Source organism: Salvia hispanica, chromosome 2 (genome assembly GCF_029641045.1).
Source record: "Salvia hispanica isolate PSC_SH4W2 chromosome 2, Shi_PSC_v1, whole genome shotgun sequence".
In the NCBI taxonomy this organism is placed as follows: Eukaryota; Viridiplantae; Streptophyta; class Magnoliopsida; order Lamiales; family Lamiaceae; genus Salvia; species Salvia hispanica.
In genome coordinates, this window is record NC_142693.1 from 23,071,690 (window position 1) to 23,087,468 (window position 15,779).

At 35.3% G+C, this 15,779-nt stretch overlaps 4 protein-coding genes across 4 annotated transcripts; all 4 read left to right on the forward strand.

The window, feature by feature from the left end:
- Window positions 1-297: 297 nt before the first annotated feature.
- Window positions 298-1,550, forward strand: LOC125219748 (cysteine proteinase inhibitor 5-like). Its single transcript, XM_048121797.2, has 2 exons — window positions 298-586; window positions 1,114-1,550. The coding sequence occupies exons 1-2, from the start codon at window positions 360-362 to the stop codon at window positions 1,394-1,396; spliced, it is 510 nt and encodes a 169-aa protein (XP_047977754.1). The 5' UTR covers window positions 298-359; the 3' UTR covers window positions 1,397-1,550.
- A 3,592-nt stretch (window positions 1,551-5,142) lies between these two features.
- On the forward strand, window positions 5,143-6,019 carry LOC125211512 (cysteine proteinase inhibitor 1-like). Its single transcript, XM_048111340.2, has 2 exons — window positions 5,143-5,415; window positions 5,615-6,019. The coding sequence occupies exons 1-2, from the start codon at window positions 5,204-5,206 to the stop codon at window positions 5,889-5,891; spliced, it is 489 nt and encodes a 162-aa protein (XP_047967297.1). The 5' UTR covers window positions 5,143-5,203; the 3' UTR covers window positions 5,892-6,019.
- Window positions 6,020-9,449: 3,430 nt separating this feature from the next.
- On the forward strand, window positions 9,450-10,798 carry LOC125218912 (cysteine proteinase inhibitor 5-like). The gene is made up of 2 exons (XM_048120718.2): window positions 9,450-9,744; window positions 10,357-10,798. Exons 1-2 carry the CDS (start codon window positions 9,512-9,514, stop codon window positions 10,634-10,636), a joined length of 513 nt encoding a protein of 170 aa, XP_047976675.1. The 5' UTR covers window positions 9,450-9,511; the 3' UTR covers window positions 10,637-10,798.
- Window positions 10,799-13,331: 2,533 nt separating this feature from the next.
- Window positions 13,332-14,356, forward strand: LOC125202315 (uncharacterized). The gene is made up of 2 exons (XM_048100691.2): window positions 13,332-13,611; window positions 13,868-14,356. The coding sequence occupies exons 1-2, from the start codon at window positions 13,400-13,402 to the stop codon at window positions 14,184-14,186; spliced, it is 531 nt and encodes a 176-aa protein (XP_047956648.1). The 5' UTR covers window positions 13,332-13,399; the 3' UTR covers window positions 14,187-14,356.
- Window positions 14,357-15,779: the final 1,423 nt, after the last annotated feature.

A 15,779-nucleotide genomic window follows, 5' to 3' on the forward strand; every position in this document is an offset into this window, starting at 1 on the left:
CGATGATGATGTTTTTCGGCAGTGCTCGGTGGACCGCCGGTGGGGTCGGTCGACCCCACGCGACCCCACCTGGGTCCGCCGCTGCCTCGAACACTCATCTATTATTCACAATAAAAAACGTGATAAGCCCCTTATTAACAAATTTTGGAAAACCAATTATATTATTCAAATTAGGTATACCATCACACGTGGCACAAAATAATTGGAGCCACCTCACTATTCCGGATAGAATAAATGAATCACATTTTGCATGAAACCCTAGCTCCCAACTTCTATAAATAGCATGAACAGTTAATCACAAAATTAACACACACAAACACACACACACACACTTGTAAAATACTTATCAAATATCCTCAATGGCATCATCCATGACCATGACCACCTCCTTCTATGGTGGCGCTGTCGCCACCAAGCCAGCCACCGCCACCACCCGTCCCAGCCAGCTGGCGGTGAGGGCCTCAATGGACTTTGAGAAGGTGGTGGCGACAGCCGCAGAGACCACCAACACGAGGCGGGGCCTTGTGTTGGCAGGCATGGCCGCAGTAGCCGCATCATCCGTCGCAAAAGCTGCAACGGCTGAGACGTATGGTTTATTATAAGTATTGAATTGTTTATACTATTATTACTATTATTATTATTATTATTATTATTATTATTATTATTATTATTTATATCTATCATATACACTTTCTATCATATACACTTTTTATGCTACTACTATAATTTATTTGTCGCTTTATAGTTTAACTCATAATCTCTTTCTGCTTCCTTCTCTTTTTATACTTTATTTTGTATCCACTTAACTAATTCAACACAATTTTCTTAAATCTCGCTCCTAAATGAAATTCATCTACTACAATTTATTGTGGTTCACTATAAAGATTGAAATATTACACTTCTATACTACTATAGTTTATTTGTCGCATTATAATTTAACTCATTAACTCTTTCTAGTTTCTTCTCTTTTTATACTTTATATTCTGTATCCACTTAACTAATTTAACACAATATTCTTAAATCTCGCTCCTAAATGAAATGCGTCTACTATGAAAGACAGACAGAGGGAGTATTTTTTATCCAACTAAATTTATATTTGGTGATGATGTGTAGGATCGTCGGCGGCTACACTGACCAAGATCCAACGAAACGGGAGTATTTCCAAATAGCAACATTCGCGGTGTCGGAATACAACAAACAGAAGAATTTGGGCTTCATTTTGGAGTCTGTGTTTAGGGCTCAGACGCAAGTGGTGTCTGGTGTGAATTACAAAGTCGCGTTCACGGTCAGGGATAATCGCCCCGGCAACCCCTCCAGCAACTTCGAGGCCGTTGTTTACTCAAAGGCCGCGCCTACACTCCTTGAGCTCATTTCCTTCGACCCACTTCTTAAATAGCTTTTCTCATCGCAACAAAAATATCTCCACTGTTTGTTTAGCACTTTCCCTAGCCTCTATAAGGCCTTTTATTTCCTAGCCTGAATAAAGGCTTTTATTGTAATTTGGAGATACTTTTTCACAATATTGTCAATAAATGACATTCCCCTCTTTATTTCTTGTTCGACCGTTTCTTCTTCATCTTCTTTAAAGTTTGTACAGTTAAGTTACTAATTACTAGTATTACACTACATTGCCAATAATATAATAATGAAGTTATGACATCATAATTAGAACTAGTGTAAAAATCAAGCAACTAAAACTGAATTTATATAATTAAAGTAAATTAGTACTCCTATATCAATAAGTGCTATACCTTTTAATTTATTAGAATTATTAAGAACTGAAAATAGCTAATAGTTATAGGTTTTATGAATATCTCTGTTATATTGATAGTGAAAAGAATATAGAAACGAAGAAAAAAGAAAATAATTTTAATTAAAAAAAGGTCAAAAGATCCTACGGCCTATCATATATACACGTATCTCATGGTACTACATTAAATAGACGCTATTGCACCACAAAACTCACACACACGAATAACATATCATATTATTGGTTATGATCATAATTCCGTTTGATATTATAAAATATTATAATGCATAATATCATATCTTGGTATTATTATTATATTAAATTATGTTGTGATTCAATAATAAAAATAGTAATATGTTGAACTATATTATAATATCATATTTATTAATCTTATATAGTATACAATTATAATATGTGTAATAAATATAAATAAAAAATAAAAGAAGCCAAAAAAAAAATTAAAGAATACTGGTACCACACAAGTGTGCTATATTTTGATAAAATTCTGTATTTCAAATAGAAGGGTATAATAGTCCTAACATATTTTGATGCTTTTAAGGTGCATTATTTTTTATGAACTAGCATTAAATATATCAATATATATCTATTTTTAATTTTTATGGCTGATCATTTTATAATCATTTACCATTTAAAATTATAAAATTAATATATAATTCATATTTTACTAACTTTTTCCTCTAACTTTTTTCTTAAAAAAGTCAAATAACTTTTCCCGTAATTATCTTACTTAAAAGAAATATAGGCAAAAGGAAAATAATAAAAATATCATAGACAGTCTATAATTCATAAATAAAACTTCTTTTCATAAACATATGAAAATTGAACGGAGACAATATCCCCACACGGTTAAAGCTCTCCTAGCTAAGTTTTAATCGAAAAAAAAACGTGTTACAAAAGGTGTATATAAAAGATAATTCCAAAAAAAAAATAAAAAAATCCTACCATAAAAATGAGGAAAACCATTTATTAATCCAATTTAGATATTCTATTACACGTGGCACAAGACAACTGGATCCACCTCACTTTTTCGGATAGAATAAGGATCTCCTTTGCATGAAACCCTAGTACCCAACTTTTATATCTAGCATAAACAGTTAAATAAAAAAATCAAAACAAACAAACACACTTGTAAAATACTCCCTCCGTCCCACTTAAAATGCAACATTTGAGAATCGGCACGAGATTTTATGTAGTGTTGTTTTGTGAGTTAATGAAGAGAGAGTAAAGTAAGAGAGATGAAAAAGTAGAGATAGAGTTGTTTCCATTTAAGGAAACGTTTCATTTTTAATGGGACAACCAAAAAAGGAAAACGTTGCATTTTTAATGGGACAGGGGGAGTACCTATCAAATATTCCTAATGGCATCATCCGTAACCCGATGACCGCATCCTTCTTGGACTCGGAGAAGTCGGCGGCGGAGAGCGTCTCGTGTTGGCCGGGGCGGCCGCAGCAGCAGCGTCGTCCGTCGCAAAAGCTGTATAAGCCGCATTTTCTGGCATTTTACCGGTGTATATATGCCCCTATTTGCGTTACAATACCTAAGAGTATTACTCCCTCCGGTCTCAATAGATGTCTAATAAATTGTTTGACTTTGTAAAAATATGTAGGTAAAAAAAAATTAACCGAATAAATTATTGAAATGTGAGGTCCACTTATTAAAATAAAGTCACTTTACTACATAAAGTCAAACAATTTCTTAAACTCGTGCTGGTCAAATATGAGACATTTAATCAATGACAGTTTCGTCTAAAATAAGGGGAAAAAGGGTTTTCCATGGGAACAAATGGATGTCATTGACACTTTTGCCATTTCTCGAGGCCTTGAAACTACGATCCTATGCCTTTGGGGTTCACGGAGAGCAAAGCTTATGTAACTTAAGTTTCTTCTAATCGAAGAGAGTGATTTGGTGATTCGGAAACCAAGACATGGATGCTTCCCTCAGCTAAGATACCTAAGCATGAAACATTGCAACATGTCGATTTACTCTCTCCGTCCACGATATATCCCAGCTGCCTGAGCTAGAGCAAGGAACACAACCCGAGCTCAATAAGACCCACACCCCAGCCCATGCACGCCCCAAGCGTTTCGCAACGAGACATGGTCGATATGAAGATTATAGCTCTAAAAAGAGATTATGGTCATTGTAATCTTATTATTATTTTTACCATATCTCTCGATTTTTTTTCCTTTTTAACATCTTGCTTTATTTGCAATAAAATGATAATTGTGGCCTAGAAAAAATAAAGAATTTTCTGCTTATTTGAGTCGTAGATTAGATTTATAGGAGTATTTTTTTGAATCACATGTGGTAGAAATTCTATAAATACAATTCCTCAGAATTAATTCATTGAGATATAATATCATATCCATAATTTTCAAATCCAGCCTATATTGCAAGTTAGGAATAGTTAAATCCTAGACAGTATATAATATAAAAATGAGACTTCTTTTTATAATTTTCACTATCAAATTATCGTCTCTTTCAGTCCCACGCAAATGTTAGGCTACCTCGAGGCCTAACAAAGTTCCAATATAAAAAATCAGGGACACCAATTATTTTATAGAACTTAGATATACCATCGCACGTGGCACAAAACAATTGGAGCCACATCAGATTTCTGGATAGGATAAATGGATTACATTTGCATAAAATATTGATACCACACTATCCCACTTTCATATATAACAAAAACAATTAATCACATTTTTGTATGTAATAGTATATTATATCACACAAATGTATTTAAATTAAATGTTTCCTCCGTCCTATTACAATCGAGTCATTTCATTTCTTAAAAATATCAGACAGCCTAGAATTTATAAATAATATAGTACTTGTTTTATTAACATTCAAAAAGTGAGTGGAGACAATTCCCCACACGGATAAACTCTCCTAGTTCGTACGTGAGAATATGTGAAAGTGACTCTGCATTCTGACTCCAACACTTGTGTATTAATTACAACAAAAACGTGTGACAAAAGGTGTACATCCATACAAAAATAGAGTACAAGACAATTTCCAAAAAAGTTCCTACCATGACAAAGAGAAAATCAAATTTTGTTGTACCATCACATGTGGCACAAAACAACTGGAGCCACCATACATAAACCTCTCCTTGTTAGTACGTGAGAATGTAGACGCAATTTCAAAAAAGGTGCGTTATTCGCAACAAAAAATGTGATACACAAATTGAGTAGAGACAATTTCCTATATAAGCCGCATCGACCAATGAGGATCTTCTATTATTTATTCCATCACACGTGGCACAACACAAGTGGAGCCACCTCACTTTTCCGGATAGAATAAACGGATCACATTTGCATGAATTAAACCTCGTTACCCAACTTCTATATATAACATGAGTAGTTAATCACAAAATCAACACACATACACATACACACTTATAATTAAATTACCTATCATCAATTCCCAATGGCTTCATCCATGACCATGACCACCTCCTTCTTTGGTGGAGCCGTCGCCACGAAGCCGGCCGCGGTCACCACCCGTCGCAGCCAGCTGTCCGTGAGGGCCTCCATGGACTTGGAGAAGGCGGTGGCAGAGGCCACCAACACGAGGCGCGGCTTCGTGTTGGCCGGGATGGCCGCAGCAGCAGCTTCGTCCGTCTCGAAAACCGCGATGGCGTATGGTTCATTATAAATATTGAATTGTTTATACTATTATTTTTATCCACTTAAAATCCATGTTAAAATCTCTTAAATTCTGTCTCACAGACTTAGGTCAAGATTCCATCTGATCTATATAAGTATAAATAACTCTACCCTTTTTTAAGGGTGAACATCTCATTTCTAATACTCCATTTTTTGATTTGTTGACAAGTAGTATACCCGGTGGGTGGACGCCGCAGGATCCAAAAGCACCGGAGTATTTTCAACTGGCGACATTCGCGGTGTCGGAAGCAAACAAACGGATTAATGAGGCCTTGACTCTGGAGTCTGTGTCTAGGGCCGAGACGCAGGTGGTGGCGGGTACGAATTACAGGCTGATTCTCTCCGCTAGGGATCAACGTCCCATATCCAACAACTACGAGGCCATTGTTTTCTCCCAGGCCGCGCCGACATCCCTTCAGCTGACTTCCTTCAACCCACTTCTTAAATAGATTTCCCTCATAAGGTGCCGGCAGAGTCCTAAAAAGCAACATAATGCTCAAGTTTATCGGTTGTTAAGTGTGTTAAAAGACTATCTCCATTCTCCAGTGTTTAGCAGTTATAAAGATCATTACTTGAAGATTTGACAATATAATATTCACAAAAATAATAAAAATAAACAAAAATTATACAAAATTGCTAGTTTGAGAAAATATAATCGTTTATAAATGAATAGTTGCAAGACAAATGAATTAGCTAGCTAGAAAATCCAATAAATGTGAAATCCACAAATGTGGGACGGGATTCCAACTCGAGCCTCGTGGTCGGACACTACAAAAAAAGGCAAATTAGTGACGGATTTAGTGACAACAGCGGAAATTACAAGAAGTAGTGACGGATAAGTGACTGAAAAGCGTCAGTCACTAATTGGTGACAGAATAGTTCGTTATTAATCCGATTTACCATGGCGGCCACCTTTTAATTCCGTCATTGTAACTTTAGTGACGGATTTGTCTGTCACTAATATTTTTTACTGGCAAGCTTTGTATTGACAAGTCTGTTGATAGAGTGCCTAATTTCACGGAAGTGTCGGATAATTCCGTCACTAAATTGCAAGTTTTTTTGTCACTAAATTGCAAATTTTTTTGTCACTAAATTGCAAACCAACTGTGCTAAACAATGACTTGGTAAGGTTGTTTCCTTTTCTATCTGTCTACCATTAAATCTTTAATTCACTTTTACTATTTTTTGGTAAGTGGACTGTACATCGCACTAAGTCGCCTCACTAACATTTTATTACTCACACTGCCCCATAAAAATAGGACATATTTTTGGTAAGTGTACTCTATATTCACTAATTTTTTCAACTATTTTTTTCTGCCAAATCAAACTGTATCTTAACATCGGAGCCAATAAAATTGAGACATTTATAGCAGACAGAGAGTATTATTTTTAACCATATAAACTGATCTTAAAATACACACTCTTTTATTTGGTGTTGGGTAGGTTACTCGGTGGCTGGAGGCCGGTCGCGGATCCAAGTGCACCGGAGATTTTTCTAGTCGCGGTATTCGCGGTGTCGGAACACAACAAACAGAAGAATGCGTCTTTGGTTGTAGAGTCTGTGTTAAGGGCTGAGACGCAGGTGGTCAAAGGTGTGAATCTCAGGCTCGTTATCGTCGCCAAGGATAGTAAATCCGGCCGCTCCAACAACTACCTCGCCATTGTTTACGGCCAGAACGTGCCTACATCGATACAGCTCACTTCCGTCGACCCACTTCTTCGCTCCTTGTTCGATCGTTTCTTCGCGGTATTCTTTAATCAGATGAATTGAAATAAATATATATGTGGATCCTATGTTGCTTAACTGTTCCCTAAAATTTATCTTCTACCATTCAACTCTTTTATGATTAACTTCGATGATCCCTTTGGGAATTTCAACGAACAGCTGGTGGGCTTGACAGAGTTAGTTTAATCGGAATTTTATCGAACAGCTGCTGTGCATCCGTGCGTACTATAATTGGGCCAAAATATAGGCTGTTATATTGGGCTTGGCGAGTATAGTCACAAGAAAAAAAAATGTATTCGAAATATGGCCTGCTAAATTTGGGCCAAAATGTGGGCTGTTACATTGGGCTTGACAAGTACAATGGGCCAAAATATAATGCCACAAGAAAAAAAATGTACAGGAAATATGGCCTGCTAAAATTGGGCAAAAATGTGGGCTGTTAAATTGGGCTTGACGAGTATAGTGGGACAAACTATAATGCCACAAAAAAATGTACACGAAATATGGCCTGCTAAAATTGAGCCAAAATGCGGGCTATTACATTGGGCTTGATGAGTATAGTGGGCCAAAATATAATGCCACAAGAAAAAAAATATACAGAAAATATGGCCCGCTAAAATTGGGCCAAAATGTGGGTTATTACATTGGGCTTGATGAGTATAGTGGACCAAAATATAATGCCACAAGAAAAAAAATGTACACGAAATATGGCCTGCTAAAATTGGACCAAAGTGTGGACTGTTACATTGGGCTTGACGAGTATAGTCTTGCAAAACTAGATCTATTTATATGAATCTTTTTTATTTTTATTAATAAGTTCATGTAAGTTATATTCTTAAATTAAATTTTCTCTCCGGCCCATTACAGTTACTTTTGGAAAAATTCAATACTACATTTAATCTCATTTACTTATTCTTTTTTACTGTATATTATTTTTTATTATTTATTTTATTTCTCTTCTATTTCGTTCTTTCTTTACTTATCTATTCATTTCCTATTTCATTCAATTTTACGCTAATTAATATACATATTTATTACTTAATCTTCATAAAAAAAAGAAAAGTGGACAAAAGGAAAAGATAATCAAATATAGTACAATAGACGATATATAAAAATAAAACTTCTTTTATATTAGATCACTTCCCCACAAAGATATACCTCTTCGAACACCCGATATTATTCACAACAAAAATCGTGTTACAAAAGGTCGATATCCTTACCAAAATTGAGTAGAGACAATTTTTTTAAAAAAATCAAATAAGCCCTCACCATAACAAATGAAAAAAATCCAATTTTGGTATACCATCACACGTGGCATAAAACAACTGGAGCCACCTCACTTTTCCATATAGTATAAACGGAAGGAGTGTATTATTTCAAACAATTCTCTATAGATTACATGTTCCCTCCGCCTCATTATAATTGAGTTGTTCCATTGCAGTTGGTATCATTATTAAAAATTCAATATATTTAATTTTGTTAACCTTGTTCTCTTTTTTATTTTATATTTTTTTAATCATCTCCTATTTTATTACTATCTCTTAGAGATGTGATCAAATGAAAACTCTAAATATCGTACAAATTTAAAATTATGATCTGGACCATTAAAAAATGTCAACATATCACAAAAAAGCATCAACAGGAAAATGTCAACAGAATTTCAACGGTAGTCAATAATTGATGGTGTGTTGATACTATGTTGACATTAAAATCTTGAAATTTTATATTGTGTTGATATTGTATTGAAACTGTGTTAAGGAATTTTGAATTTGTACAATATATAAGTTTATATTTTATCACTACCCATCGCTTACTTATATATTTCTTTCCCTCTTTCGTTCTATTTTCACTACAAAGTAACCCACTAGAAATTTATTCCTTGATTTTCGTATACTAAAAAGAAATATAGGCAAAGGAGAATACAATAAAAATATCAGACAATATATAAATTATACAAAAAATTTGAGTGGAGACAATTTCACCTCACAAATAAACGTGAGAATGTAGACACAATCCCAAAAAAAGTTGTATTAATTACAACAAAAAAACGTGTTCGGTGTATAAATTGAGTAGAGACAATTTCACAAAAAAAATAAAATCAAATAAGCCCCTCCATAACAATTAACAATTGAGAAATAATTATTTGATCCAAATTAGGTATTTCATGGCACGTGGCACAAAATAACTGGAGCCACCTCACTTCTACGGATTAGAATAAACGATCCACATATGCATGAAACCCCAGCCCCCAAATTCTATAAATAGCATGAACAGTTAATCATAAAATCAACACAAACACACACACATATATACACTTGTAAAATAAATACCTATCAATTCCCAATGGCATCATCCTTGACCTTGACCGCCTCCTTCTTCGGTGGCGCCGTCGCCGCGAAGCCGGCCTCCTCCACCACTCGTCGTGGCCCGCTGGCGGTGAGGGCCTCGATGGATTTGGAGAAGTCGGTGGCGGAGAGCAGCAACACGAGGCGGGGCCTCGTGATGGCGGCCGTGGGCGCAGCAGCAGTGTCATCCGTCGTGAATGTCGCAAAGGCCGCCGATGATACTAATAACACGTATGCCCCTATTTGTGTTACCATGCCCGAGAGTATTACCATTTATCGCGTTTCATTATAAAGATTGAAATATTAAATTGTTTATAGTACACCCTCCCTCCCTCCCCTCCACTATTAAACGTCTCATTTTTTTTTAATCCTTCCACCAACAAAAAGGTCTTATTTCACTTTTTATTATTTTTAATAAGTGGACTCCTCATTCTATTAAATTACTTTCACCATATTTTATTATAAAACTAACTTTTTTACTACTTTCTTCTACAAAGTCAAATAATATCTTAGAACCCAAGCCAATAAAAAATGAGATATTTATCGACAGGTAGAGGGAGTACTTATTATTTTTATCCATCTAAACTACTCCTAAAAATATACTCCCCATTTGACTCCGCACGAATTTTAAGAAACGTAACAGAAAATGGATCGAAAAATTAAGTGGCATGTGGGTCCTACTTTTTACATATTAGTTTTATAATAAAATGTGAGTGAGAATGATTTAGCGGAATGTGGGGCCCACTAACAAAAATGGTAAAAGTGAGGGTAACAATTTTTTAGGAATGGACAAAAATAGAAATAAGTGACAAATTTTCTAATCTTTTATTTGCTACTGGGTAGGACGATCGGCGGCTGGAGGCCGGTCGTAGCAGATACATCGGAGATTTTTCTAATCGCGGTATTCGCGGTGTCGGAATACAACAAACAGAATAATGCGTCCTTGGTTTTTGAGTCTGTCTTAAGGGCCGAAGTGCAGGTGGTGAATGGTGTGAATTGCAGGCTCGTGATCGTCGCCAAGGATAGTAAAACTGGCCGCTCCAACAACTACCTCGCCGTTGTTTACGGCAAGAGCGTGCCTACAACGATAGAGCTCACTTCTTTCGTGGCACTTCTTCGCTAGCTTTTCCGATAGACGGATTGTGTATCGGTTATTAAAGTGTGTAAAAAAACTATCTCCACTGTTTGTTTAGTACTTTTCCTTGCCTCTATAGAAAGCCTTTTATTGTAATTTGGAGATATATTTTTTCACAATATATCCAATAAACGATATTTCCTTCTTTTCTTTTTTCCTTGTTTGACGGTCATGTTAAAGTATTAACTTTATTTTTCAATGATTTAAAGACTAAAGAATTCTACTAGGATTTATAGAAATCTGTTCTAACTCTCTTAATACGAATAGGGAAATAACAGTCAAAGAAAATATATATTCATGAAATTAAACATAATCTAGACTAGATAATGAATCTTTCGGATGCAGCAAGATTCGGTCTTATCTTCCTACATGGTCACGTAATCTTTCCATCTTGCCGGTCTCATGATCTCATGGATTTCATTGCTCTCACTCGATACAAAGATTATGGCTCTAGATCATAGAGATCATGATAATTGTAATCTTTTTACTTTTTGAGAAGTAGATTAGATTTATATTTATATTTATATTCTTTGGTTTTTTTGTCGATTCTTTCCTGAATAATATTGAAAGAGTTGAACCGCAGATGGTTGTAATAAAGTAAGAAATGAAAAAGATAATTGAGTATTTTAAATATTTATTCCCTAATTTTCATACTCAAAAAAATATTAGCAGAATGAGAATACAATAAAAATACCCCCTCCGTTCCATAGTAATAGAGGCATTTCATTTTCTGCACTCGTTTTGAAAAATGATATTAAATAGTTAAAGTGGAGAGAGAGTAAAGTAAGAGAGAGAATAATATAGAGAAGAGTCTTATCTACAATATTCTCTCTCTTACTTTACTTTCACCATTTTAACTATTTATAATTATTTTTTCAAATGAGTATGCAAAATGAAATGCCTCTATTAGTATAGAATGGAGGGAGTAGCATAGACCATCAATAATTTATAAATATGAATTCTTTTGGATAAACATACAAAATTTGAGTGGAGACTATTTCCCACACATAAAACGTCTCCTAGTTAGTACGTGGCAATGTTGAAATCGAGTCTGCATGTTGGCCTGAACACTCATGTATTAATCACAACAGTATTTCACACAATTATTGTCTTTAATATCATTTATTTATTTATTTTTAATTTATATTTTCTTCAATCATCTATTACTTTATTATCTCTTTACTTATCTATTTTATTCCCTTTTTTCATTCAATTTTCACTGTAGTTAATCCACTAAACATTTATACATACTTTTTAGTCTTCTTACTCAAAAGAAATATTGGCCAAGGGAGAATACAATATATAAAAAATATCATACACATTCTATAATTCATAAATAAGACTTCTTTTATATAAACTCACAAAAAAAACATGTTAAAGGTGTGATCCAATCAAAATTTGAGAAGAGACAATTTCACTAAAAAATCATATAAACCCCACCATTGAGGATCACCAATTATTTAATCAAATTTAGGTATACCATCACACATGGCCCAAAACATGTGGAGCTAGCCACCTCACTTTTCCATATAGAATAAATGGACGGAGTATATTTTTTAACACGATTATCTTAAATTAAATGTTCACTCGTGTCTTATTACAGTTGATGAAATCACTGGCGGACCTGGGGGAGGGGGCAGAAGGGCTGTCGCCACCTCAGTGCGACTATTTTCTCCTTATCGGGACGTAAAATTACCATGTCCGCTTCCTCCGCTTGCCTCCGGCGTCGCCCCGAACAACAAAAAATATAGTCATATTCGCACTAAATCAAGCTAATACTCCCTCTATTTCTTCATGGTTGAGTCATTTTACCATTTCGGGAAGTTTCTTCATAGTTGAATCGTTTCCTTATATGGTAACTTTTTCCTCTCTCTTACTTTACCCTCTCTTACTTTATTCACTTTATACTTTATTCTCTCAAAAAAAATATTTGATATAGTTTACTCTACTCTCTTATTTTACATTTTCTTCGATCATCTCCGTCTTTATTATCTTTTTACTTATCTATTTTATTTCATTCCCTTGTTCATTCAATTAGCCCACTAAACATTTATTCCTAATTAATCTTCGTAGATAAAATATCGTAGACAATCTATAATTTATAAATGAGACTTGTTTTATATAAACGTACAAAAATTGAGTGGACACAATATCCCCACACATATAAACGTGAGAATGTAGACACAATTTCAAAAAAGGTGCATTAATAAAAAAAAAAAAAAAAACGTGTTACAAAAGGTGTACAAATTGATGAGTAGAGAGAATTTTAAGCCCCACCATAACAAATTAGGAAAATCAATTACTCCCTCCGTCCCGGATAATTCGGGTCATTTTGACCGGGCACGGGTTTTAAAAATTGTAATGAAAAGTGGATTGAAAAAGTTGGTGGAATGTGGGTTCTACCTTTATACATTAGTTTCATAATAAAATGTGAGTAGGAATGAGTTAGTGGAATATGGGTCCATTACCAAAAATGGTAAAAGTGAAGTGGGACAAATTATGTGGGACGGACCGAAATAGAAAACTGAGACGAATTATTTGGGACGGAGGGAGTATTACTTAGATATTCCATCACATGTGGCACAAAACAACTGGCGCCACATCACTTTCCGGATTGAATATAAACGGATCACATTTGCATGAAACCCCAACCCTCCACTTCTATATATAGCGTATACATTTTAATCACAAAATCAACACACACAAACACACACACTTCTAAATTAAATATACTATCAATTAATATTCCCAATGGCATCATCCATGACCATGACCGCATCCTTCTTTGGTGGCGCCGTCGCCCCGAAGCCGGCCAAGGCCACCACCCGTTGCAGCCCGCTGGCGGTGAGGGCCTCGGCGGCAGAGAGCAGCAACACGACACGGGGCCTCACGTTGGCCGGGTTGGCCGCAGCAGCTGCGTCGTCCGACCCAATTAAAGTCGCATTGGCCGACGTTTTCCCAGCGTATGTCCCTACTTGCATTACAATACCTAAGAGTATTATTCCCTGTGGTCTGTAAAGAAAAGTGGATGAAAAAAGTTATATTGAAATATGAGGTCCACTTATTAAAAATAGTAAAAGTGAAATGAGATATTCATGTAAACTGTCCAAATAAGAATTTATAAGACATTTAATAGTGGTTCACTTTATTATAAAGATTGAAATATTGAATCATTTTTTATCTATGAACTAATCTTTTGATTTATTTGCTGATGGGTAGTGTTACCCCCGACCTCAAGGCGCTGACCCCCCTCGATCCTAAGGCACTGGACATTATTACACTCTCAAGATTTACGGTGTCGGAATACAACAAACGGATGCTGGCATCGGAACCCGACAATCCGGAGCCGAAGCTCTTGACATTTATGTCTGTGTTAAAGGCTGACAGTGTGAACAGCATTGCTGGGTATTACATTACCCAGGTCTTGGCTACGGAAGGTTTAGGCATTCCGACCTCATTCAAGAAGTACACCGCATATATCCTCACCGTAGACGAGCCTGGAACCGTAATTTTCACTCACTTGGAACTCACTTCTTAGCTAGCTTTTCCTGATAAAGTGTTGGCGGAGTCCTAAAAGCAATAGAGTATCAATTATTAAAGCGTGTGAAAAAACTATCTCCAGTAGTTAAGCACTTTTGTTAGCCTCTATATAAAGCCTTTTATTGTACTCCCTTTGTCCATTAATAAATGTCCCATATTTGACTGGCTTGTTTGCCTTTGTAAAGAAAAGTGGATAGAAAAAGTTAGAGGGATGTGAGTCCTACTTTTACATATTACTACCTCCGTTCACCAAAATTTGTCTCATTTTTTCATTTCCGTCAGTCCCCCAAAATTTGACCATTTCATTTTTACCATTTTTGGTATTGGACTTCATATTCCACTAACTCATTCCTATTCACATTTTATTATAAAACTAATATATAAAAGTAGGACCCACAATTCACTAACTTATTCAACTCACTTTCCATTTCCGTCCGTGAATAGGAGTCCCGTTTTTCCATTTTAGTCCGTCCGTGAATAGGAGTCCCGTTCATAATTATCATAAATGGTAAAAAGACCCCACATTCCACCAACTCATTCCACTCACACATTATTTAAAACTAATATATACAAGTGGGAACCCTATTCCACTAACTTTCTTCCAGCTACTTTTCTTAACATTTCTTAAAACCCGTGCCGGAAACAAATGGGACTCCTATTCGCGGACGGAGGGAGTACATTTCTTAAAACCCGTGCCGGGTCAAAGTGGGAAAATTTTTGGTAAACAGAGGTAGTAGTTTTATAATACCTAATATAGTAAAAAGTCATTTCACAATAAAAAGTGAAAATAAAATAAGATAAAGAATTTTGCATAAAAATTAAATGACTCAACTATCTTAGGAGAACCCAAAAAAAAAATACGACTCAACTACCTTGATATGCAGTGAATATATATACAATCTCAATTACTTTATATTCTCTCTTTACATTTTCTTGAATCATCTACTTACCTATCTATTTCATTCCATTTTTCACTCCAAATAACACACCTAAACATTTATTCTTTAATTTCCATACTCAAAAGAAATATGGCAGAAGGTGACAGTCTATAATTTATATTCCCTATGTTTCATAGTAGTGGAACCATTTCTTTTCAGCACGAAGATTAGAAAAAATTGTATTAAGTGGGTTAAGTAAAGGAAGAACAAAGCAGGAAATGAAAACGATAGAGAGATGAAGAGATAATAAAGTAAGAGAGAGCAAAGTAAGTGAGAAGAAATGTGTTAACTTTTACTAGAAATAGAAATGACTAATTACTATGGAACGTACCAAAATGATAAAAATGACTCCACTACTATGGAACGGAGAGGGAGTAAACATAACTGAACACCCTTTTACGTCTGTGACTCAACAGCTCGTTGTGTTTCCACTCAACAATTGTGCCTGGATTCTGTGACTGTGATTCAAGCATGTAGCTTGGTAACTATTAGAATGATTCCTCCCATCCACCAAAGACAATCTCTAAAGCCTTTCTCCGTGCCTATCATGCCTTCTTGTAACTGATTACCACATTGAATCTTTCATGAATATAGGTTTTTATGCTGGAGGCCTTGAAAGCAACATCTTCTTGCACTTGATAATGAATACACAG

Bases quoted from the DNA above. Each gene is read 5' to 3' on its own strand.
- LOC125219748 (XM_048121797.2), top strand. From the start codon at position 360: ATGGCATCATCCATGACCATGACCACCTCCTTCTATGGTGGCGCTGTC. The intron at 587-1,113 runs GTATGGTTTATT...GATGATGTGTAG, and splicing joins AAAGCTGCAACGGCTGAGAC to GATCGTCGGCGGCTACACTG.
- LOC125202315 (XM_048100691.2), top strand. From the start codon at position 13,400: ATGGCATCATCCATGACCATGACCGCATCCTTCTTTGGTGGCGCCGTC. The intron at 13,612-13,867 runs GTATGTCCCTAC...GCTGATGGGTAG, and splicing joins TTGGCCGACGTTTTCCCAGC to TGTTACCCCCGACCTCAAGG.
- LOC125211512 (XM_048111340.2), top strand. From the start codon at position 5,204: ATGGCTTCATCCATGACCATGACCACCTCCTTCTTTGGTGGAGCCGTC. The intron at 5,416-5,614 runs GTATGGTTCATT...GTTGACAAGTAG, and splicing joins GTCTCGAAAACCGCGATGGC to TATACCCGGTGGGTGGACGC.
- LOC125218912 (XM_048120718.2), top strand. From the start codon at position 9,512: ATGGCATCATCCTTGACCTTGACCGCCTCCTTCTTCGGTGGCGCCGTC. The intron at 9,745-10,356 runs GTATGCCCCTAT...GCTACTGGGTAG, and splicing joins GCCGATGATACTAATAACAC to GACGATCGGCGGCTGGAGGC.